Source organism: Gopherus flavomarginatus, chromosome 25, assembly GCF_025201925.1.
Source record: "Gopherus flavomarginatus isolate rGopFla2 chromosome 25, rGopFla2.mat.asm, whole genome shotgun sequence".
In the NCBI taxonomy this organism is placed as follows: domain Eukaryota; kingdom Metazoa; phylum Chordata; order Testudines; family Testudinidae; genus Gopherus; species Gopherus flavomarginatus.
This window is the reverse complement of record NC_066641.1, coordinates 10,704,664-10,728,781: the sequence shown is the minus strand read 5'-3', so window position 1 is coordinate 10,728,781 and position 24,118 is coordinate 10,704,664. Positions and strand designations below refer to the sequence as shown.

The 24,118-nt window shown below is 53.2% G+C and overlaps 1 protein-coding gene across 2 annotated transcripts in view; it reads left to right on the top strand.

The window, feature by feature from the left end:
- TBKBP1 (TBK1 binding protein 1) overlaps nucleotides 1-24,118 on the top strand; it is a 57,802-nt gene that overhangs the window by 10,310 nt on the left and 23,374 nt on the right. For both annotated transcript variants that reach the window (XM_050934819.1, XM_050934818.1), the window contains exons 2-7: nucleotides 2,010-2,286; nucleotides 2,939-3,061; nucleotides 3,800-3,904; nucleotides 6,948-7,101; nucleotides 9,633-9,829; nucleotides 10,721-10,782. In XM_050934819.1, coding sequence (XP_050790776.1) covers nucleotides 2,065-2,286; nucleotides 2,939-3,061; nucleotides 3,800-3,904; nucleotides 6,948-7,101; nucleotides 9,633-9,829; nucleotides 10,721-10,782 — 863 coding nt within the window. In that variant the 5' untranslated portion in view covers nucleotides 2,010-2,064. The remainder of the gene's footprint in view (nucleotides 1-2,009; nucleotides 2,287-2,938; nucleotides 3,062-3,799; nucleotides 3,905-6,947; nucleotides 7,102-9,632; nucleotides 9,830-10,720; nucleotides 10,783-24,118) is intronic.

Genomic DNA, 24,118 nt, shown 5'->3' with positions numbered 1-24,118 from the left:
CCAGGTCTCCTGCATGCTGGGGCAGTGCCTTAACCCCTCGTGTCACCGTTAGTTATGCATGGAAGAAAGACATTCCCACATGCCCTGACCCTTTCCCTGGAGGGACCCGCATGGCGGTGAGAGAGAAGTCTTACCAGCCCATTCCTTTCCTGAGGCTGCCAACAAAGGGACTCAGCTGGTGCCAGCTGTGTCAGAGGCACCTGTCCGCTAAAGCTCTGGGTTTAAGCCCCCGTCTCATTCTCCTAGTTCCATAAACAGCTGGGCGGAACTTCAGGCCCTACTAATCCGGGTTGGATTTGAACTGGTGGCCTGAAGAAAAGAGGGTGCCCCACCTCCTCTGCGGGTATAATTCAGGTCTGCGGCACCCGAGCAGGCGAGCGATGGGGGTGGGGACATTGGTGCCAGGAATCAGAAGGCTCTTGGTGATGAGCGTGTCTTTCTACAGGGCGAGTTGGATTCCTGCCTTGTATTTCTAGGGAGTAAGGGGAGCCTTGTGGCTAAGGCACCAGCCTGGGAGACATCGGGACAGGGATCTATTTCTGGTTCAGCCACAGACTTCCCGTGGGACCTTGAGACAGTCACTTAATCCCCCTTGGCCCCAAATCAGAGTGGAGTCTTAGGTTGCTGTAGTTTACACCTTCCTTTGGCCCACTCAGCACGTACATAACACCAACTCAGACTTCCTTCAGCTCGCCCCCACCGGCTGACACGTCATGCATCCCCCCCGTGCTGTGAGAGCCTCGTGCGACACTGGGCACGGCTTGGTGCCAGCTTCAGTTCATGCAGCCTTCTGTCTGAATGCCTGTTGTAGTAGCTCTATCTATGTCACGAGGAGCCTGGTGCTCACATCTTGTCTACACACGAGCGGTGCCGCTTTAACTACACCGGTGTAGTTAAAATCCTGCACCCCCCTCGCAGAGTGGCCACAGGTTTACTGGTATCAACGTGCTTGTGCTGGTGTAGCTTAGACCCGTATGAGGAAGGGATTATGCTCTACCAGTATAAGCAACCTTTTTACCAGGATAACTGCGTCATCCACGCTAGAAATTGTACTGGGATAACTGTAGCCATAAAGAAAACCCCTCGCCCCTAACTGACAGAGTGATACCGGGACACAGTCCCTGTGTCGTGCTTTGAGATCTACCGAGGAGCAGGCCTAGCTATTAATTATCATCAGGTCTTAGCGATGACTTAAATTGCTTTCATCCTCTCAGCTGGAAGGTGATAAAGCCAGCAGAAAGTTTGCTCATCGACCTCTGTCTTCATCCGCCCCCTTTGCCACGGTGACTCGTGTGTGTCATGTCCCCAGCTCCCATCTTTTAGTGTGTTGGGGGAGGTATTTAGATAGTTCTGGTTCCTCTTCCAGGCTCCCTCCCCTTTTTAGCCGTTCTATTGGCAGAGGTTTCACCGTGCTGAGATCTTTTAAATCCACCATTACCTGGTTTGTTATTTATCTGCCTCCTGTGCTCCTGGATTTCTCTTGTGTTCCAGGACAGGAGGCTTTGGTTTTTTGTTTTCTTTTTAAATGGCAGTTCATTAATAAACACAAGCCTGTTTCCCTACCAGTGTGAGATGGGCACCCCTCACTGCCCATTTCCTGGTCTGCTTTAAAAAAAAATCTCGGACACCATCCACCAGCAACCACAGGTCTCTCCCCTGCAAGGCTAATACCGTGGTTAAGTGGCTCGTCTGCGTGCTTTGTTCTTGTGGCTGGGCCAGGACTTGAGAGATTTGGGTTTGATTCCTGCCTGTGCCGCAGACTCCTTGGGTGATTTCAGGCAAATCTCCCTGTGCCTCAGTTTCCCACCTGTAAAATGGGGATAATGTTTCCTTGGTCAGCTTCTGGGGGTTGCAAGCACTCTGGGGCCAGGACCATCTCACTGTGCATTTGTATGTTGCTCAGCTGCCACGGGGAGACGACAGGGTCCCTAGGTGCTACTGGAACACTGATGATTAACCTCTAGGCCCTGCTTCCTCTCTTCACCCTGGCTCTTGTCATTCTCTTGCAGTCAGGAGTCGCTGTGCCCTGGCGATTCCCGCTGAAGGCCCGTCCCGAGCTGTGCGATGGACTCCATGTTTGAGGATGACATCAGCATCCTCACCCAGGAGGCCCTGTGCCAGGATGAGGAGTGGCTGGACAGCCCCAACACGGACCTTTCCAGCGAGATGTGCTCGGCCTCTCACTTCGCCCTCATCACGGCCTACGACGACATCAAAAACCGCCTGACCAGCCTGGAGAGGGAGAACTCCACCCTCAAGAGGAGGCTGAAGATGTATGAGATCAAGGTGAGGTGCGGGAGGGCGAGTGTCCCCTCCCACCCCCAATGCAGCCAGATCCAGGGTGGACCTGACACCAACCAGGTGAATGGAACTGCTGGGACAGGTGCCAGGAGTCCAGGATAACTGTAATAGCAGTTGTCACAGTGAGGTGCGGGGTGTGCGGCTCTGGGCTCACGCACACAGTAATACACAGCTGGGTGTGCCGCTCTAGGGTTGTACGCCTGTTTACAACTTTGTGGGCAGCAGCTCTGGGGTTGTAGATTTGATTAGACACCCAAGGGCAAGGCAGGGGTGTTTCTGGGCTCACATGCGTTTCTGTGGGTTGTATACGCAGTGTGTAGCTCTGGGCTTGTCCCCGGGATTATGCACCGCTAGGCGTGCAGATCCTGTGTCTCTAGCACAACGGTGATTAACCAGAGCGCGTCTCTGTTGTGCTTGGCGCTGGCCTGAGCAGAAGGCCACTCTGAGACAGCCACATCCATGGAGCTTTGGGAGTCCCTCTGAACCGTGCCAAGCGGCGCGCTGTTCTGCTGGGCCAGCCTGTAACTTGGTCCACTGGATGCTAGCTGGGGGCAGCCCCCAGGCTCCTGGGGAGGTGCCGGGGCTGCTGTCGGCAGGTTCCTTGATGCCCGTGTCTGCTTTCGCCCCGTGGCTGCAGTACCCGGTGATCAGCGAGTTCGGGGAGGAGCGCCTCTTCTCAGTCTACAACACCCAGGAGTGCTCCCTGCTGAAGAGCGAGAAGGCCAGCCTCCAGCAGCAGCTGAACCAGTTCCAGCATGAGGTGGGTGGCTCGGGGGGCTTGGCACCTTGCTTGCCTGGGCCTGTTGGTTCCTAGCTGAAAAGATCAGAGTTGTGGTGAGGTCTGGGAGATGGAGTTAGCCAGGCCCTGTGCTGCAGAGGTGTATGTGTGTCTGTGGCTTTAAGAGGGTTTGGAGGGCCCGATAGAGGGGGATTCTCTGTCCCAGTGATTGTGGGGGTGGGGGATTTGCAGAGCCCAACAGAGACAATTTCTCAACCTTTGGGATAGAAGGATCGGCAGGCCCCTATGGAGGAGGATTCTCAGATGCGGGGTGGGGGGTAAGCCTGGCATCCTGGCAAATTCCAGCTCCAATAATTATACTTTGCCAACCAAAAAGCCCCTTCCCGAGCCATTTAAGCCAGGCATGCCGTTTTTCTTCTATTCCGGTCCAAAACATTGCTGGGTGCTGTTAAACAGCTGCTGTGTTGCACCCCAGAGGTGGCTGCATTTCAGAGGCGGACTCTCCATAGATAACGCTTGTAAAGCACTGTGGTTCCAAGCGGCGGGGGAAAGGGAAGCTATTTATTATCTGCTCTCATCGTTCCTGTGTGCACTTCTCTCTGGCTGGAGCAGGATCACTGTCTCCCCCGCTGCTCAAGTATCCAAGGACCCCACGGCAGAGAGGCTTGGACCTCCGCCTTTAGTACCTGTAGCATGTGTCCATAGATGCGGCGTGTCTCTCTTGGCTCCCTGCAAACAGCTCCCTTTGCTTCTTTCCAGCTGCAGAAGAGCAAAGAGAGGGAGGAGCAGCTGGACGAGATGATCCAGGCGTATGAGAAGCTATGTGTGGAGAAGGCTGATCTGGAGTCGGAGCTGCGGGAGATGGTAGGTTCCGACGAGTGCCCTGCATGTGCCACAAACTCATGGCCTGGGATAGTCTTCAACCACTCAAAAATAGGCCAGAGGAAACCAGATTGAATAACCCTTTGGTGTGAGGCAGATAGCTAGGAAGAGGAAGGGTAGTCAGGAGGCTATGGGGCTGGCCTTGGACTTAGGAGACCCAGGTTTGATTTCCTGCTCTGCCACAGATGTCCTGTGTGCCTTGGGCAGGACCCTTAATCTCTTTGTGTCTGCTCCCCGTCTGTGCAGTGGAGTAACAACATGGTTGTGAGGATAAATGCATTAAAGGCTGAAGCGCTTAGAAGCTGTGGTAATAGGAGGTGGCATAAGGTACCAGAAAGTTTGTTCTGTCCTTTGATCTTGGAGTGTCTCTGGTGGCTAGAACAGGGGAGTGAGAGACAGGAATCTTGGGTTCCATTCCTGGCCCTCACAGGGAGTATGGCCCGGATCCCCAAAGGGATTTCAGCCCCTAACTTCATGGGAGTTTAGGTGTCTAAATACCTTTTGCGGCTCTGGACCCGTTTGCAGGGAACCAGTGTCAGGATTCTATTCCCAGGACTCCTGGGTTCTATTTCCAGGTCTGCTGCTGACTCACTGTTGCTGGGCAAATCGCTTCACCTCTCTGTGCATCTGTCAAGTGGGGCCGATGATACTGACCCGCTGCACTCTCTCTTGCAGGGCTTCGCTCGTTTGAGCTCTGTGCTAGGGGAATGCAGAGTTCTCCAAGACACAGTTCTTATAGTGGCTGAATTCATGCATCAGGCAGTATAACTCGATTACTTACCTCGGTTAATGCCTGAGTCAGAACCCGCTGCAGTGCGGCTTTGAACGTGACTTTTATTAATGTGTCTTATCACTTCCCCTTCGCTTTTAAAGTGCTCTCGGCTCCCTCGGGCAGCAGAACCTCTTTGCTTCCAGCTGTCCCTCGGCCTCGGGTTGCTCTCAGAGCTTCATGAAGACTGTGAAAACGCTTCCACGGCTGGTCATTTGGGCCCAGGTCCACAGGGGTATTTAGACTCCAAATCTCCATTGGAAACCTAGAGCTTAACCACCCTGAGAGTTAGAAAGTTCTCCTAATATCTAACCTCCATCTCTCTTGCTGCAGGTTAAGCCCATTACTTCTTGTCTTAGCTTCCGCGGGCACCATAAGCACCAACTTTCTCCAGCACCGGTGGGTGCCCGTACCCCCCGCCCCTTTCTCTGCCCCTGCCCTGACCCCACCCTTTCCATGCCCCAGGCCCCGCCCCATCCCCAAAGTCCCTGCCCTAACACCACCCCCTCCCTGCCCCTATTGGATCCCTTCCCCAAATCCCTGCCCCGGCCCTGCCTCTTCCCCCAGCACGCCATGTTCCCCCTCCTCCCTGCCCCGCGAATCAGCTGTTTTGCAGCACAAGCGCTGGGAGGGAGTGGGGAGAAGCAGGGCGCAGTGGCGCGCTCGCGGAGGAGGCGGAGGCGAGCACCCACCAATTTTTTTCCGTGGGTGCTTCAGCCCCGGAGCACCCACAGAGTTGGCGCCTATGGCGGGCACGCAAAATAGTCAATCGCAGTCGTCTTTGTGACAGCCCGCACCATATTGCAGATTGTTCTCAGGTTCCATCTCTCAGTCTGCTTTTTCTCAAGACTAAACACGCTCAGGTTTTTAAAAACTTTTTTCCCCATGGGTCGAGTTTTCTAAACCTTTGATCATTTTTGTTGCTCTCCTCTGGATTCTCTCCAGTTTGTCCATGTCATTCCTTAAGCGCGGTATCCAGTGCCGAGCAGAGCGTGATAAATCCCTTCCATGGCTTAGGGCTTGTCGTCTGCACTTAAAATGCTGCAGCGCTTCACCAAAGACGCTGCCTGTGTTGATGGGATTTCTTCTCCCGTTGACCTCCCTGAGTGGCAGCAGCCAGAATTCTCCCATCAATCTAGCTCTGCCTGCACCAGCGACGTAGTTACACCAACCTAACTTCCTGGTGTCGACCAAGCCTCACACCTGGCCCCCTTGTTAACGCGCCCCAGAATGATCTTCGCCTTTTTGACAACTGCATCACGCTGCTGACTCGTACGCCGTTTGTGATTCACCGGAACCCCCAGATCCTTCTCAGCAGCACAAACATCTAGCCAGTTGTTCGATCAAAAGAGAGTTGATATTTTTTCCCCCCCCAGTCCTACATACTTTGCACTTGTCTTTATTGAATTTCATCTGGTTCATTTCAGACCAGTTCTCCAGCTTGTCGAGGTCTCGTTCTGTCCTCCTGAGTGCTTTTAACCTTATTGTTGTTATGTGGGCTGGGTAAAAACCTCTTGCGTTCATTAGTTTAACAACTGCCCTTCATTTTGGTGGAATGTAAGTAACAAAAGCCGTCTCCGAGGCCACCCAGGAATTCAAAAGATCAGGCAAAGAGGATCCAGCTGAGTGTTGTTTTTGGGGTGCGGACATGTCTGTGTGGGTGGGACAAACCGCACAAGAGAGGAGACACAGGGACTGTGGTTTATGCAGCACTCAGGTGTGACGATTGAGCTGGTGGCTTTTGGTGCGGTTGACAGTCCATTGCTGGGATGTTCCTAAGGTGGGATTTTTCTGAAATGTCTAAGGGAGTTAGGCACCCAACTCCTATTGTAATTTGAAAATCTGCCCTCCGCGCTGGGTGTATTCCAGCTACTGAATCTCATAGGTGTTTGTGTAGCCGCCTGGTGAGTGTTCATTACAGGTACTGATCTGTGGGGGATCAGAATCTGTTACACAGGCCAGCTGCAGAGCTTTCACTCAAGCTGTAACAGTTCCTGGTTTTAGTTCAGGAGGTCCCCAGTTGAATCCCTGGTGTGTCAGCCACAGCAGTGGCCATAAGATTGGCTCTCGGGCTCTGGCGTGTAAATTCAGATTGTATAGCCCCGTGTACCACATGGGTCTGGGCCTCATGCAGAAAGGGCCCACAAACCACGTGGTGTGAAAAGGGTTGTATGTGTAGAGGGGGGGATATACTTGCAGCACAGATCTCTTCCCTTCACCCTCTTTCTGCAATCCATTTTTTCCCCTCCTCCCCAGAGAGCTTTGGTGGAGACTCATCTGAATCGGATCCGGAGCCTGGAGCAGCAGCTGAGACAGAGAGATGGCAACTCCTTCCAGAACCTCAACTCCCAGCTGCAGAACCAGGAGGTCCAATACCTGTCGCTCCACGGAAGCCCTGGCCTGACACATGGTGAGTTTTTCTTTTCTGCCCTAGGAAGATGTTTGGTCTTCCCCAGCGTGGACCCTGCGTAATGTTGGCCATTGTAGAGGGACTTGTAATACGTGGGGGCTTATGCCCTCACTGGCCTTGATTCTCAGCTCCTTAAGGCCACTTTTCTGCTTACTGCATTCTGGGACATTCGTGGGCCTGCCCAGTCATTGGTGTTTAGAGCAGCCTCAGGGTTGCTCTAACTTACACTCTGCTTTGCATGGTCCTGTATGGGCCCTGGGAAGCAGAGAATAGTTGGAGTGTGCTGCCCTCTCTCTCCTCATTCCAGCCCCCAGAATGGAGTCCTGCTATGAGGTGTTCTTTAGCCCAATGAATATTTTATAGGGTTTCTAGATTTTAGCACCAAAAGGCATCATTATGACTGTCTAAACCAACTGATTCTCAACCCAAGGCCCACTGGCTGCTTGTGGCCCAATCAGCACACAGTTGCCGCCCATGTGACATCCTCAGGGCCATATAGGTAGTATATATAGTGTGTGGACACAGCCCACATAAGACATCGAGAGCTGCATATGCGGCCCACGTTGGTAAATAGGTTGAGAGACACTGAGCTAATCTGACCTCCTGCACAACGCAGGCCATGGAATTATACCCTACATAAGAATGGCCAGACTGGGTCAGACCAAAGGTCCATCTAGCCCAGCATCCTGTCTTCCCACGGTGGCTACTGCCAGGTGCCCCAGAGGGAATGAACAGAAAGAGAATCATCAAGTGATCCATCCCCTGTCGCTCATTCCCAAGTTCTGGCAAACAGAGGCCGGGGACACCATCCCTGCCCATCCTGGCTAATAGCCATTGATGGACCTACTCAGGGTTGGTTCTGAGTCGGGCCTGTTAGCTTGCAGAGTACTGTGGGCTGTTGATGCTTTCGATATCTTTATGTCACTGCTGAAAAGAACAGCTCTATGGCACAGCTCTGGGCCGCTCGAAGGGATGGGGATCAAACCACGCCAGGGTCCCGTGCTAAGGCACGGTGCTTTCCAGCCAGCAGAGGGCACTGCAGCCCCTTCGATTGTCGCTTCTGTTTCTGAAGCCCACAAGCCCAGTTAATGGCCCGTTTCAGACTCACTGCCACCCGGGAACACGAGTCCATTTCCATGGCTTTAGTGGGGCAGATGGCACAGGCCAGCTGTTCACAACTGGGTGGTAGCTCCCGCCGTCGGCGCTCTGATAGCACTTGGATCTCTGAGCGGGAGGGTAGCTCTGGGGACACTGGCCAAGCTGTGCCACGCTCTGGGAGCGAGACACCGTTCTCCTCCAGAGTCACGGGATGGTTGCGGGGGGGGGAGAGGAGAGGCACAGAGAGGGGGGGAAGCGAGCTTCTGCCTCCCAGTTCCGTGCCTGGTCCCCATCCCTCTGTGAGCTGGTGCAAGAGCAGCCTGTAAAGCAGACCCACCGGCTCTTTGATCACCAGCTGCTTCTCCTAGTGGTGGTTTCACTACCGAGGGGTCTTTGGTGGTAGTGGGAGAATGACTGATTCCCCCCCGTGCTGCTTGTGGCTTGACTCATGTTAAAGGTGCCCAAGACTCGAATGATCCCCCTAGGGTGACCAGACAGCAAACGTGAAAAATCGGGACAGGGAGTTGGGGTAATAGGAGCCTATATAAGAAAAAGACCCAAAAATCGGGACTGTCCCTATAAAATCCGGACATCTGGTCACCCTAGATCCCCCTGCCATAGAAAAGGGAACCCTGGCCACCCCCTGTGACTTCTTCACCCCTGAGAGCCACAGCTGCCAACCTCATCCGTCTGGCACAGGCACTTCCGGGATGAGCTGCAGCGGAATAGAGATGCTCTAATCAGGGCGGCTAATTACCTAGCAGCGCGAGTCACTGGGGCAAGCATGAAACCTGCCGTTAAATACAATTAAAGGAAGGGATCACTGAAAACCAAAGAGGAAGCTGCCACCTTGGGTGTCTGGACACCAGATGTGGACTGCTGGCCAGTTCCTCAGCTCAGGCATTGCTGTCCGTGGAGCTGGATCGATTGACGCCCGCTGGGGATCTGGCCCCTTAGCGCCAGTGAACTGACGCTGGTTTACCCCAGTGGGGGATCAGGCCCCAGGGCTGTCAAGCCAGAGCTCTCAGGCAGGTTCTTGCTGCTCTTACTGGGAGCGCGCCTGGACTGCCTGGGACCATGTGTAACACAGACATGGGGTCATGTCTCCTCCTAATGGCCGGCCCCAGCGAGGAGCGGGACCTGCCTCGGAGGTGCAGGGCCCTGGTTTTATCCTGGCTGCAAACTGGAGTGCCCGTTTGTACATGGCTTCTGTTCCCTGGACAGTTCTTGCTTTGGTTTGTTACCGAGACAGAGCCAGTTGTTGGCTTTTTTCTGTGGGGCTGACCCCAATAAGGCTTTTGTGTTCTGACCTCCCCCCTGGGAGAGAGATGCTGGCGGAAGGGAGACAGGTAGAGAGAGCCAGCCTGTGTCAATTGGGGTGGGTCTGCCTCCCCCCAGGGCCTCCCTTCACCAACATTATCCCATCCCCCCAGTGCTGGATCACTCCATGAGCTGGCAGAGCTCCCGCAGCCTGGAGCAGCCCAGCGAGCTGGAGGTGCACAGGCTGGAGGCCAAGCTGGAGGAGGCCCGGCACGAAGCCCAGAGCTCGCAGCGCCGGGAGGAGCAGCTGAAGGCAGAGTGTGAGAGGCTGCAGTCTGAGCTGAAGCAGCTCCAGGAAACCCGGGCGCAGGTGAGGGGGCAGTCGGGCCGCTGCGGGTGTTCACCTGGGCCCGATCCTGCCCCAGACTCCTTGCAGGATCAGGCCTTGTGAAAGAGCAGAGGCCCAATCCTGTACTGGTGCCTTGCTGCCATTTGGAATCGGGGCTTCTGTTTTCCGGGAGCACCCAGGGATGGCTGTAAACCTGTGCCTCTCCCCCACAAGCTGAGAGCTCGGGCAGGGGCAGGTCCTGCTCTCGGCCCCACTGCTGTAACTCTGGAGCATCCCCCTGGGCCGGGTGGAGTCATGATGGGCAGAGACCTGAGCCTGGTCCTGGTCTCTGTCCCTGGCAGAGGGGGCAGCTGTCCATCGACTGGAACTGAGATCTCCAAGCATGCAGGGATTGTTGGCTTTGCCTGATCCCTCTGGCAGGATGCTCGCACTTGACTTCGTGCCCCCAGGATCCCGTCTCTGGTGCGGAGACGTGGGGCTGGTAGGACTTGTGCAAGGTTTGCTCTGCTGGCCCTTGCTTAGGCCGGAGACATTAGGGGAGATGGCTGTGTCCTTTCTGTGGCTGATCCACGGATGATAGCCTGCCACCGCCCTCTGCTAGCCGGCCGAGTCCTGTCGCTCAAATGCCAGACAGCAGTTCTCCGGGGCTAGAAGCCCTTGGTCCACCCCCTGCAGCTGACCCCTGCAGCTTTGCCTCTCCTGGGGAAGGGATTACATGTGGTGGCTTGATAGGAGTGTGTGGCTCTTGGTCTATCCTGAGAGAGCAACAGCAGGGGAGAGAGGGGATGGCTGGGTTACCAGCTGGGGAGACTGGGAAATCCACCAGGACCGGATGAGAGGCACCCCAGAGTCTGTGCATGAAGGGTTGGTGCCTCCTGCTGATGGTAATGGGGGTTGTCTGATGTTCCCTAGGACCTGGCAACCAGTCAGTCGGAGCGGGATATGGCCTGGGTGAAGAAAGTCGGTGATGACCAGTGAGTGCCCGTCAGTACGGACGGACATGCTTCTGCATAACCCAGGGGGGAGGGGAAGAATCCTGCCCCGCCCGATGCAGGATGTGGGTGGCCAGATCTGTGAGGCAAATGACTTGGCAGCTCGCTGCTTCTCTTGCCCTCAAGATGGCCCAGGAGCCTTGGTCTGAACTGGCCCTTAGTGGGAGAGAAACGACGAGAGACACAGCACAAGGGCCCCTTCCGCCAGCTGTTTGCCTGCTCTGAGTCTCTGGATCAATAACGGCTGTGGGCCCAGGCCGCCAGCCCTCCCTCCCATTGGTGTCACAGAGCAGGAGGGCTGCGGGATCAGGCCCTGACTCTGTTTCCACCAGACCCAGCTCTGAACCACCCCTGGCTTCAGCTCATCAGGAGGCCCTGACTCTTCAATGTTTCTGTATTTGGCGGGGGGGAGCTCAACTTGTGACCCCTTCAAAGGAGCCTGATTTTCCAAAGGGGTGGAGCGCCTGGAGCCACTGATTGATTGAAGTTGGCAAGAGTGCAGGTTCTTGGCACTGTGAAAATGGGATTGTCTTTTAGCGGCCTCAGGTCGGGCTCCCTGGACAATAGAGGTGCTCGAAACCCCTGGCTGAAAACACAGCTGGGTGTTCCTTGCCCAGGGACTCAGTGCAGAGCAGGGCAGAGAACCCAGGAGTCCTGGCGTTTAGTTCCCTGCTCTAACCGTTGGCCAGCACTTCCTTCTGCTAGCCCATTCTCCCTCCTGGGTCTTAATCGGCAAGCAAAATCTCCCCTTCCATCCGTTGCTACCCCACCAGGATGGGGAAATGCTCAGCCGTCTTGGGAAAGAGAGATCATGAGGCTCCCCTGCCCGGCACTCTGGCTGCAACGTGCCTTGGGAGCCAAACAAGCCGTTAGATTGACCCTCTGCTGCCCAGCTGAACTCTCAGAGCCCCATAGCTCCTTTCTCCTTTCCCCTACGGGCTCCTGCTGGCCTCCTCCGCCCGGCAGTGGGATTCCCGGGATGAGTGTCACCGCAGGAGCTGTGTGTAGCTGGGGATGGGTTTAGCTGTGGGAGGTTGGGGGCTGCAGTGTGTGGCGTTGGGATACTTTGTGCGTGTGTGTGTTTGGGGGGGGTGAGTGCCCCATGTGCATAGGGGTACCTCGGGGGAACGGTGTGTGGCATAGGGATATCTCTCGGGTGAGGGTGTACACGTGTGGCATAGGGGTACCTCGGGGGAAGTGGTGTGTGACATAGGGGTACCTCGGGTGTGGGGGCAGCGTGTGGCATAGGGATATCTGATGGGAGGAGTGTGGACTCTGGCATTTGGCATAGGGATACCAGTCCCTTGCCGAGTAGGGATACCAGTCCCTTGCCGAGTAGGGATACCAGTCCCTCGCTGAGTAGCTGCAGCATGGCACTGCCTGGCCGCCCCTGGGGGCCGGTGTAGGGAGTCTGGCTCGTTCAGGGATCTGGATCTCCTTGTGCTACGTCTTGTGCACGTGCCCCCAGGGCCCCCTGACGACATATGTGCCCGATGGCTGGCATAGCAAACCCTGTGAGAAAAGCCCGGCGGGTTTGGTTCCTAGAGTCCTTCTCCCGCACGGTTTCTCCCCGAGTGCCCTCACCCGGAGTGCCACCCTGGCGCCTGGTATCACATATCACCCGGCTGACATTTCTAGTCAACCCGTCGGGGATCGTCTCCTGGGAGAGCTGTCGCAGGCCGACAGGCGAGGCGCGTGAGCAGCCCCTGAGTGGCGGAGCTGCCTGCGCTGAGGAGGGCAGCCGAGGTGAAGCGGCTGGGTGGGTGCACTCCAGGGGGCAGCAGCAAGCTTGTCCTGGTACCTGGCGTGACCAGTGTTTGAACTTCCCTTCCCCACCTTGTGACCCTGGCCCAAAGGGTTAAACCTTGCAATACCCGGTGAGGGCGGTATCTACTCTTCTGTCCAGTGCACAGAGGGGTAAACTGAGGCACCGAGTGAGACAGTGACTTTCCAAAAGATCCCATTGGCTGCTGTGGGAGCTCGGTACTTGTTCACTTGGGCAGAGACAGAACCCAGCAGGCCTCTGCTCTAACTACTAGCCCACAATGTGGATCATTGCTCTAGTGGGTAAGGCAATGGATAGCATTTAGTAGACCCTGGGGGCTGTTTCTGCCTCTGCTACTAACCTAGTGTGCAACCTTAAGTCCGTCCCTTCCCCTCTCTGTGCTTCTCTCTCCCTTCCCCACCCTGTGGCTTCCTTTGGGTAGGGACCTCTCTCCTGTATTTGTACAACGCCTAGCACTATGGGGATCCCAATCTTGGTGGGGGTCCCGATCTCGGTGGAGAGTTCTAGGTGCTACTGTCATGTCATGCCGCTCGTAGTGAGTGTCCTAGCGAGTTCTAGATGCCAGATCTCTCTTGCTCTTGGGGCACTGGAGAGACTCAAACCTACCTGGTGGCTTTTCTGTCACTCTCAAAGGATTATCTCCTGTTCAGTGTGGCAACAGAAAGGTGGGAATATTACACTAAGCCCTGCTAACGCCCCGGTGTGGTTACTGAATGGGCTGCCCCCAGTTCAGCCACCCCCATCTCGGGAGCACCTGTGACTCCCGATTGCACACCAGCTGCTGAAGAGTTGAAAATAAACAGTTCAAAGGCACTTGGCCTCACATCCTATTCCCAAGGCCCTGGAAGCCAATAGACTGTCTGAACTCTTAACAAGCTGGACGTGCTGTGTGGAGGAGGGGATGGGGAAGAGAAGGGGGAAAGGCTTTTAAAAAATCCCCCTTTCTCACCAATGTCCGAATCACTTGTGCCAGACTGTGTGTGTGTGAGAGAGAGACTGTATTACTGGTGCTGTCTGCTTCTGTTGAAAAATACCTGCCATGGCTGTGAAAATGGAGAGCTCGCCTCCCTCCTGCTGTTGAACTGATGGTGGGTTTTGTGATGATGGCTGAGAAGTCGAGGGCAGAACGCAAGGGGGCTGCACACTTAGAGGGGCTTTTGGGTGTCTATCTCCCAGCTGCCTGTTGCCTTGCCCTTTATGGTGGTGTTCATACCGGAGCTGGCGAGCGCCCCTGCCATGCCTGATGTGCAGAGGGTGTGAGCCAGCTGGGGGCACTTGGCTATTTCGCTCAAGCAGTAGCAGCTCCTACTTTTAGCTCTGGAGTTCCTGGGTTCAGTCCCTGACGTGTCTCACACAAGGGGAAGGCACAAGCAGACCAGCTGTGTGTGCTGGTGGTGACATAGACCGACAATTTCCTGCAGTATCCTGAATGGACTTCAAAGGCATTAACCTAATTCAGTGGTGTCCATTGTTTTAAAAATGCCTCTGTGTGTGTGTGTGTCCCTTGTGAGATTGTCTGTGTCTCCACAGGAAGGGTGAACAGGGGAACAGCAGGGAGCGACTGACGAAGGGTGAATAGGAGAACAGCAGGGGCGACTGACACTGAGGAAGGGTGAATAGGAGAACAGCAGGGGGCGACTGACACTGAGGAAGGGTGAACAGGAGAACAGCAGGGGGCGACTGACACTGAGGAAGGGTGAACAGGAGAACAGCAGGGAGCGACTGACACTGAGGAAGGGTGAATAGGAGAACAGCAGGGGGCGACTGACGGCAAATTCGCTCAGGTTGTAACATTGCTGCAGAAAGGGCCCCCTGGAAAGGAGCATGGATTCTCCAGGGACCAACAGACACAGCAAGGGAGTTTGGATAAGGAGCCTGGTTTTAAACTGGCCTTCTTCCTGATCCAGCAAGCGGACAGGTCCAGAGAAGGCCCCGAACCTTAGGGAGGGTTGGAAGGACTGGGGCTTGTTCGGCGCTGAAGCTGTGATGAACTGGTAACCTCAAGAACTTCCCTTGGGAGGGTGGGCGGGTGTTGAAGGACTTATCCCGCCTGAATCCCTGCTGGGGTCGGGGCAAATTCTGTTGAACTCATTAGCATGCACGTGGGTTCTTTCATTATTCATAATGTTTTTTCTGTAATGCTTTTTACTGTCAGAGCAAAGTAGGCTTGCCTGGGAAGTGCTGCGTGGTGACTTCTAACTGTTGACAATCGCTCTATTGTCAGTCTCAGACAGCCTGTCTGTGCTGGGAAATACACAGTGAAAGGCAGGGAACTGGGCAGCCTGGGAACACCCCGGCCTGAAGGGAGAGAGACGCGGGGCTCTGTCCAAAAGAGGCTGGGGAGCTGGCAGCCTGACGACAAGTGCCCTGAAAGTTGCCCTGAACTAGGGTAACTGATCATACAGAGGCCCTGATTCTGTTCCATGGAGGCTTGGTCAAGCTGCTCCCTGAGCTTAAAGAGGACTGGAGTTGGCTGTAAACAGCCCTTCAGAATCCCCCGTCCTGCTCCTCCCATCCCCATCCCAAGCAGGGACTGGATGGAGGTCAGTTAGAGCAGCCCTGAGTCACCTTCGCCCTCTCTGTCCCAAGTGAAAGAACAGAGTCACTGAGAATCAGGCCCCAAAGTGGAGAATCGGGCCCGTGGTTCCTGCTGAAGGCCACAGCAGAGACGGGCCCGGCAGCGAAGGAATCGTGACTCTTGCTCCATCAGGACACCATCCAATCCTTCCATCGAGCCCGTGTCACCCAGGTACTGGGTGCTCCAGGCTGTAACAGGGCCTGGGAAAACAGCGCCTGCAAGGCAGATGGGTATCTGAGAAACATGGGGAACAGCTGGGATGGCTGGAAGCTGTTTGGAGGCCTCCGTGAAATGAGTTGGGGGGGGGGGTGTCTCGATCCCATTAGCTGGCACCTTCGTTAGCAGTCTCACCGGAGAGGCTGTGGATCGAAAGGATGGGTGGTTGGATCTCCATACTTGCCCTCAGCAGTGGTGTCTCTGGGGCAGCGAGCGCAATGCTCGGCCTGGCTCTGAACTGCAGAGCGGGGACTCCCGATTTCAGTGCTCTCCACCTCGAGCGGCCAAGAGAAAGTTTCAGGGCTCCCATCTGATCCTGGTCGCACGCTGGCCTGGCTCCATGGGCTTCGATGGAGCTCCTCGCAGCTGGCAGCTGGCTTCAAGTCTGCCCGAGACGGGAACTGGCCTCTTTGAACCATGCAAGGCGCAGCTGTCCGCCCTGGGAGAACACCTCCGTAATTAAACTGTCGCAGAGTCAGCCCCCTGGAAAACAGCCCACGCTGGCCTGCCTGCTCCAGCGTCTGGGATTCCGCCACCCCCTGTGCATCCTTGATTATCAGCTGGGTAAACATTTGGTGTGTTTCCAAGTCGGCTCCTCCGCTCATGAAGCTGATTACTGGATTCCCTCTTTCATTATCTCTGCTCTGCTGGGAATCCCTCCCCACGGGATCCTCGGGCTCATTTCCTGCACACAAGGGCCATGCCAGTGCTGCTGTTGCAGCTAATCAGGCAGAAGCCGAGGCGGGTTCTAAAGGAAGCGGGGGAGGGAAGATGCACCTTCCAAACTGTGTGTGTGGGAGTCCCTCATGGAGCACCCCTCCCCTCGACCGTCATACTAACGAACTTCTCCTTTGGGGCTGGTGTTAGTGAGGCCTGGTGGGGAGAAGAGAGTGATAGACAGCAGCAGGTGGTGGTTCTGGGTCGGTGCTAACTGCTGGGATGCCTGCTCCCTGTCCCCTCTGACTTCCTAACTAGCCTGGAAGTCGGTAGCCAGTGAGCCCATCCTGTGTTCCCACGCGGCAGGTGCGTGTAAGAGATCAGTGGGTACCAGCCCCGACAGGATGCGCAGCGCTGTCATTCCAGCTTCTTGCTGTTTCGGGATGGATTTGTACCTTGTGATGCTTTGCACTTCCGGGGCTCTTTTCACACCAGGCTCCAAAAGTGCTTTAACGAGCGCTAATTAACGCAGCCTGTCCGCACCACTCTGAGTTGGGGGATGGGCCAGGAGTTGGGCCATCTGGGTTCCGTTCTTGCCTTCTCTTGTGCAACCCTGGTGCAAGTGGCATCCCTGCTCTGTGCCGCAGTTTCCCTATTTGTAAAAGGGAGCAGGGGATGGTGGTATGAAGCATCCTGACACTGACTCCAGGTACGCTGTAGTAAGAGTCCGAGTGATTCTTCTTTCCTTAGCCTATTTTGCTGACAAGGAAACTGACGAGCAGTGAGTTAGTGGCACAGCAGGGACTGTAACTGGAGTCCTGGTTCTTGGTCTACATCTGCGTTTGAGTCAGGAGGTGAGGTGCGATTCCCAGCTCGTGTCTGTGGACCTGTGTTAGCTCAAACAGAGCTAGTACGCTGAAAACAGCAGCGAAGCCGGGACAGCCTGGGCAGCAGTTTGGGCTTACTCCCGGAGCACGTACCCCAGGGGTCTGGGCAAGACATACTCGGGTGGCTGAGCGCCCCCCACACCCCAAGTTCCAGCATCTATGAGCGCAGGTACATGGACGTGAGCTGCAAATCAAACGTAGTCTTGGAGTCTACTAACCGATGCTTCCCCCACCTGCCTGCGTGAACCACTTGGGTTTTTCTGGGCCTCAGAGTAGGAATCATTAACGCATCATACGCGGCTTGCACATATGCATGCCCTTCCTGTCGCCTCCCAGCATTGACGCACAACCCTATTAAATTGTTGGTGAAGAATGCATGTCATCTAAATCTGTCGCATCAAAATCTATACTCTGAGAACGCCAGCGATACCTTCCCCTGCCATCCCCTCCAGGAAGGAAGGAAAGATCTTTGCACCTTGAATGTGTCATCCAGCTAATGAAATTCAGCTCTCCTGGGTCCTTAATTTAGAAGACACGGTGGCATGAGAAGTTGCCAGCTGAGAGAACTGTATTTTGCACCCTGCTAGACTCGGTGTGTTCGGACCATCCAGTCGTTTGTCTGATGGTTACTGTCTGCCAGTAAAGCAGCAGCAATTTCTTTATCTCACCATTGTGCTTAATAATGCCTTCATTATAGTCTTGTCTGGGCCTTGCTGCCTGGCGGTTCATTTAACGCAGGGGTATTGTTTGTTCGTTTGTTTCACCATAAGTGGCATTGGCCGGACACTGCCGTGGGGACGTTTGCAGTGGTGCTTTTTTTTTTTTTTTCCTTGCAACACACCCTAGCTCAGAGAGGTGTGATGCGAGCTTTTGATCTCCGGGAAGCCGGCTGCATTTGCATGAGCTCATTCTAAAAGTGAGCGTGAATCAAATGTGTGAAATGCACAACACCACTGGCATTCTCTAGCTGTTTGTGCTGAGCAATGAGAGCCCTTAGCAGAGAGCCAGGATGCCTCTGCAGCTAGACGCAGGGAGAGGAGATTAAAGATTTTGAATGAACTGTAAGTACATACTCCCATTGATCAACTCCTCTGCAAAAGACAGATGGTGCTTGGTTGCTGGTCTGGCTGTGCTGGGACCTAGCCGTGAGTGCCTCTCGTGGCTAAATGAACTCCCCTGCCCTTCCTCCTTAGGTTTTGAAGAGTGTTTGAGTTTATGTGGCCCTCTTGCATACAGCGGGGCAAATGTGGTCTCTCGTTGTTTGCAGAGACCCAACTGCAGTGTCTGCAAGTCTCGACTGCTGTGAACTCTTCGCTAAGCATCTTCAGCTTTGCTCACTGCTCCCCTTGGCCTTAAGCATGGCATGAAGTTACGGCAGAGATCCGTTCAGCATGAGTCCATGTGTGTAAGAGAGGCACTGTGGCACTAGAGGCAAAGCATGTGGGCTATGCTGCCTGGCCTTTGGCAAGTGTTCTTTGCGGTAGCACTCAGAGGTTTCAGCTCGGGGTGCCTGGGTTCTATTTCTGACTTGTTTGGGGTGAAACTTACCCCTGTGCACCAGAGAGCCAGCACCAGGTGTAGTTGCTACCAAAGCCTTGAAAGGTTTATAATCGGGCAAGCCGCTTAATCTGTCTGGGCTTGATTCTACCCAGGTGTCAGTGGAGTGGATTTCATGGATGTCAGTAGACTTTACTCCAGATTTACACGAGCACAAGCAGATACTGGAGCCCATTGTGTGGTCCTAAACTGGCTTCAGTGGTGACTTCTGTTTTAGTCAGGACTTGCGTGGTTTGATCTTTCCAGAGGGTGGAACCTGGATTTACTCTGGCTAGTTCAGTGTGGGTATTCATCTTGGTTTCTCACTGGCCGTTTTTAAATTTGCCAGTTCACGGTGCCGAAAATAAAGCTGGATCTGCTGTCCATGGGGCGTTACTACCGCGCGATGGTAGGAAATGCCACAAGAAGATAGCATCTTGCGTTTGTTCAGTTCTGGGGCATTAAGGAACCTTTGTGAAAAATATAATCACAAGTAAAAAAAGAAACAAACCACATGTAACTGAAATAACAGATATGGAACACCCCCCGTCCTAGCTTGTATCCGCTAATTGCAGGATTCCTCTCCTATATCTAACATTGTAACGTGTCTGTGGCCTCTTAGAAGTTGATAACAGAGTAGGATCTGGATCCTCCTGCTTCAGAACCGAAGGAGACCCTCCTTCAGCTACATGCAGGTAGAGCTGGGTACAGGGTGACCAGATGTCCAGATTTTATAGGGACAGTCCTGATTTTGGGGTCTTTTTCTTATATAGGCTCCTATTACCCCCCCTCCCCCGCCGTCCCATCCTGCAAAAAACTTTGAGAGTAAAATAAATGCCCTGTTCCACACTGGAACAAAACCAAGACTTTTGCTCGTTTTTTGAACAGTGAGAGACCGACCTTCTCACCCCAGAGCATGGCATGTGCAGGATCTACCTTCAGGCTCTGCTCCAAACCAGGCAGAACGGAGACCTGAACCTGTCCCTCCCACATTGCAGGGGAGCACCCAAGCCATTTGCGATTGGGAGATATTGTTCTTGCTTTGATGAGAGAGTCCCTCCTGCACCTGAAACGCCTTTCTGCCAAAGCTTTTGCTACAAAAAGTTTTGGTTTCAGCAAATTGGCCCTTTCTGACCCCCACCCTCGCCCCAGAAAAGTTGAGTTGAAAAATTCTGAACCAGTGCTAGCTGCAGTACAAGGCCTATGGCAGGCAGTTATGCAGTTCCGATGGTATCCAGCAGAGGGCAGCGGTGACTCAGCTACACTAGCCAGTTCATTGCACTGGCTGCTCAGGGAATGGGCCTTTAGTTGCAAAATCAATGAAATGACAACAGAGCAGAATTCTGGAGATGAAACATGTGAGCCTTTAGTCCTGGTCTTACCCCCACTGAGGTTAAATGGCAGGCTCTCCAGGTCCTACATCTGGATCAGATCCTCAGCTGGTATCAGCTGGAGTAGCTCCATGGAAGTCAGGTTTGCTGAGGGAGATCTAGCCCAGGAGATGTTGAAAAAAGCCTGGTGGTAAAAATGCCGCTGAAGATAATCAGGCCTTTAGTTTGTGAAACTCATATGCGTAATTCTGCCACACATTCCCTTCCACTTGCCCTGACTTGAAAAATCACCTTGGAAAATTAAAAAGGAATCAACAAACACCCTCCAGAGTTTTGAAAGAAATAACGGTGCTGAGAAAAATGGCCATAGTTAAACAAACAAAAAAAGAGCAGTTAAGGTCAGTTCTTCTGCGTAACGCTGCAAGACGCTCACTGATTTCCCCGCAGGCAGAGTCTCTGCTCCGGCGTGCTGCTGGGAAAGCATTGTGTGGAGTTACGCTGCTCTACCAATGGGAAGATTCCTGGCTCTGTGGAGGGAAGGGATGGAGCAGAGGTAGTCCATAGAACTAGGATTGGGATTCAGGGACTGATTTTAAGGAGGGCCTGAATAGCAGGAAAGGCTGGTAGACACTGAACTCTGCTGAGGTGTGGGATTGTCTCCCAAGGGGGGGCAGGGCATCCTGTGACTCCTGGATGGCCTGATCCTGAGCCCCCTGTAGGGCCCAATTCTGGTCTCATGCCACCTGGCACAAAGGAGAGCTGAATCAGAGCCTGATGTTCAGAGACACCATGTTAAGACAGTGGGAGCCGCAGGTGGGCATCACCCTCTGGACATCAAGCCCTGAAAGCGATGCGTGGAGAAGGCATGATTAGCTTGTGGTGGTATGTCCTTGGGGATTCTTGCAAGTGGTGCAGGGGAGCATGCCCTCTGAGCGGGTTTGTAAGACTTCCTGTCCTGCCTCTGCTCCTCTCTCGGTTTGAGAGGATAAGTCTCTGAGACAGAAACTGACTCAACTGAGGAGTTTGACAGGGTAAAAATCTCAGAGGCTGACCCGGTTTTCCAAATAACGCTTTTGTTTTCTAAAAAAAAAAGTGGGCCTGATTCTGATCCTCTGCCAGAGAAGTGCCACTGAAGGCAATGGAGTGTAATGTGAGGTCACTGTGGGTGGGGATGGATGGGTGGAAGCATTTTAGCCAGGAATCCCACTCTCACACTCTGCATGTGTTGTAGTATTTCTCTTTGCTTATTAAGTAACCCCCAAATATCAGGAAGAATGTTAATTTACTAGAATTTCTTCAGTATTGCCAACTGCAACCGTTCCACGGTTGTGAGTCCCAGCCCCAGAAAATCGTGAGATTGGCTTTAAAATCATGAGATTTTTAAAAATAATGTAACGAATTTGGGTTTGTTTTTTTGCTTTCTGATTTTTGAGCCTTTCCTCCATGCTCAGGTCACATTTTCTGGCTTCTATCTGCAGCCATAAGGGCTAGAAACATTTTTGTTGTTGTTTTTGAATGAGAGCCGAGCTTTTCCCATATTCACAGGTCTCCAGGAGCTGGGTCTTTAATACGCCCAAAATACCACAAGACTCATGGTAAAATTGCAAGAGTTGGCAATGCTGCTTTGGACAGTTGCAGTGGGTCAGATCCTTTGCTGTACTGGATTTTATGCCATAATTCCCACTGTAATCAACTAAGAGTTCTGCCTAAAAACAAATATGTGCTGTGGATTCCCACCATGGTCAATAGGAGGTTTTGCTACTAAGCATCATTGAAGATATGGGCCCTTCCTTTTTCCCCCTCTGATTGGGGATCAGATCCTGGACTTTACTTGAAGGGTTTAGAGTCAAATTAGGGTCTTGGATCCACCAGGATTAAGCCAAAGTCATTCCACACACCAGTGTAAATGGAGATGCTGGTTTAACCGAGAGCAAATTTGTGCTCCAGATGCAGCTGAGTGCTTTCTGATGAGATTGAGAAAAAGAATCCCTTCACGTGTTTGAGGCTATGGGTTTCTTTCCCCACGATCATGCATCAATCATCCTTTAAGCTTTTCAGTGAAACCAATTGCTCAGATCATCCGTCCTGTGGTTTCTACATTCATGTTGGTTTCCCACTGCTGGATCTGCGTCCGGAGGGGGTTAGCCCCACATGGGTCTAAGAGGGAGCCTTGCGTAGCTAGGAGAAGTAGCCGGAAAACCACCCCCTCCGCCCTGGTAACATGAAGCGGAATCCTACACAGTTAGGGAAAGTCAAGTTGTCTGTTCCTGGCATGTCAAATCGAACCTCGTCCAGAGGGACAGGACAATGCCGGCGACGGGGGCCTGACAAGCAGAACAGATGAGTTTTCACAGACTAGATTAACTCTGCGCTGCTAAGATTAGCAAGCATGCCGCCTCTGCTTTGTAGACAGATAAAAGATGACATGGAGCACAAGGGCTCATTCTAATGTGGCGGAGTGTAGATGGGAAAGGTGCTAGTGGGGCTCCAGGGTCTGTTTGGTTCGGTTTGGTTTCATGGCCAGTAAAAGAATGCGATTGATAGGCGAGGTTATGAGCAGAGGTAGAAAAGTAAGCAACCGAGTTCCATGCGGCAGCCGAACTAAAGTCAATGTAGGTCACGGAAGTCAGAGCCAACTTTTTTCTTCTGAAGCGAAGGGCCCGCTTCTCCATTCGCTCAGCTCCTCAGCCGTGTAAAGCAGTGTCGCTGTGTTGTCTTCAGTGGAGCTAGCCAGGGTTACTCCAGTTGAGAATCTGGCCCTGATTCGCCTGTTCACTTATTATTGGATGAGATCTTCATCTGGTATAAATCAGATTAGCTGCTAGGGACACAGGAGTGGAAGGGACTTCCTGGGTGATCGAGTCCTCTCCCCCCCACACCCCTCCGGAATTGCAGGCAATCTCATTATTCAGCTCCACCCACTGGCTTCAGTGAAGTACGCTCACATACACCAGCTGAGCATAAGGCCCGTTAGTAGAGGCCACAACTGAGATCAGGGCCCTGTTGTGCAAGGTGCTGTACATCCAAATCTAAATGTATTATCTGCATGTTACAGATGGGGAGCTGAGGCACAGGGAAGTGAAGGGACTTGCCTAAGGTCGTAGAATCATAGACTATCAGTGTTGGAAGGGACCTCAGGAGGTCATCTAGTCCAACCCCCTGCTCAAAGCAGGACCAATCCCCAACTAAATCATCTCAGCCAGGGCTTTGTCAAGCCTGACCTTAAAAACCTCTAGGAAGGAGATTCCACCACCTCCCTAGGTAACCATTCCAGTGCTTCACCACCCTCCTAGTGAAATAGTGTTTCCTAATATCAAACCTAGACCTCCCCCACTGCAACTTGAGACCATTACTCCTTGTTCTGTCACCCAGGAAGTCTCTGGTAGAGGCTGGTCTTCTGATGAGCCACCACACCATCCTTCCTCCTCCACCAGCGTGTTCTCACCTCAAGGCAGATTTTGTTCCCTCTGGTGTATATAGCAATAGGCTGAGGCTGCACAGTCGGCGTCCTCTGGACGTGGATTAAATTTTAGGTCTGTGGTTTAGCGTGGGAGGCCGAAACGATGGCTGAGGGTTGGATTCAATTTGACGACGCTTGACATCATGCAGTCTGTTCTTGTGACGTCCGCTCTTTCTCCTGTTGGGCGTATACATTTTTCTGGATCACCTGATTTGGTGCAATTTTTGCGGTTCTGGGTCAAAATCTCATGAGACTGGCTGAGTTTGGGAGATTTGAGTTGCATCTAAACCAGTAGTAACTAGGCATCGTCCAGTTCTCCATCTAACCTGGAACCCCAGTTATAAAGAGGTTTAGATCCATGGAGTGCCGTTGTCCACATGTGATTTATATACGGATTGCTCAGAGGATGGAGTACAAGCCACAGAGCTTTTTATTTTTAAGTCATCAATTCACATCTACCGTGGTTAGCGGCAGCCCAAAGTCCGTTCCAACTGACAGCTCTGCAAGGCCTAAGAGAAATAACTATGCATAATATATCCCCATTCCTTTCCATGCAAGGATGTCAAATTATGTAATAAAGATTAATAAATTAAGCAGAGTAGCCAGCCCCACTTGGTGTTTTTCTTAAAGCCCCAGCTCCCTGAGTCCTGTGATTTGGTGAGACTCTTGACATTCATTTACATAAAAGTAAGCGTTTAGCCCTTGTAGGTTGCAGAGCAAAGCTTGAAATTGTGACCGCAGTGTATTTTAAAGGCTCAAAAGCCGGAAGGCAAATAACAATGAAACCCATGTTTATTATTATTTTTTAAGCCAGTCATGAATTTTGAGGCCTGATTCATGTTTTTTTGGAACATGGGGGTGTTGAGG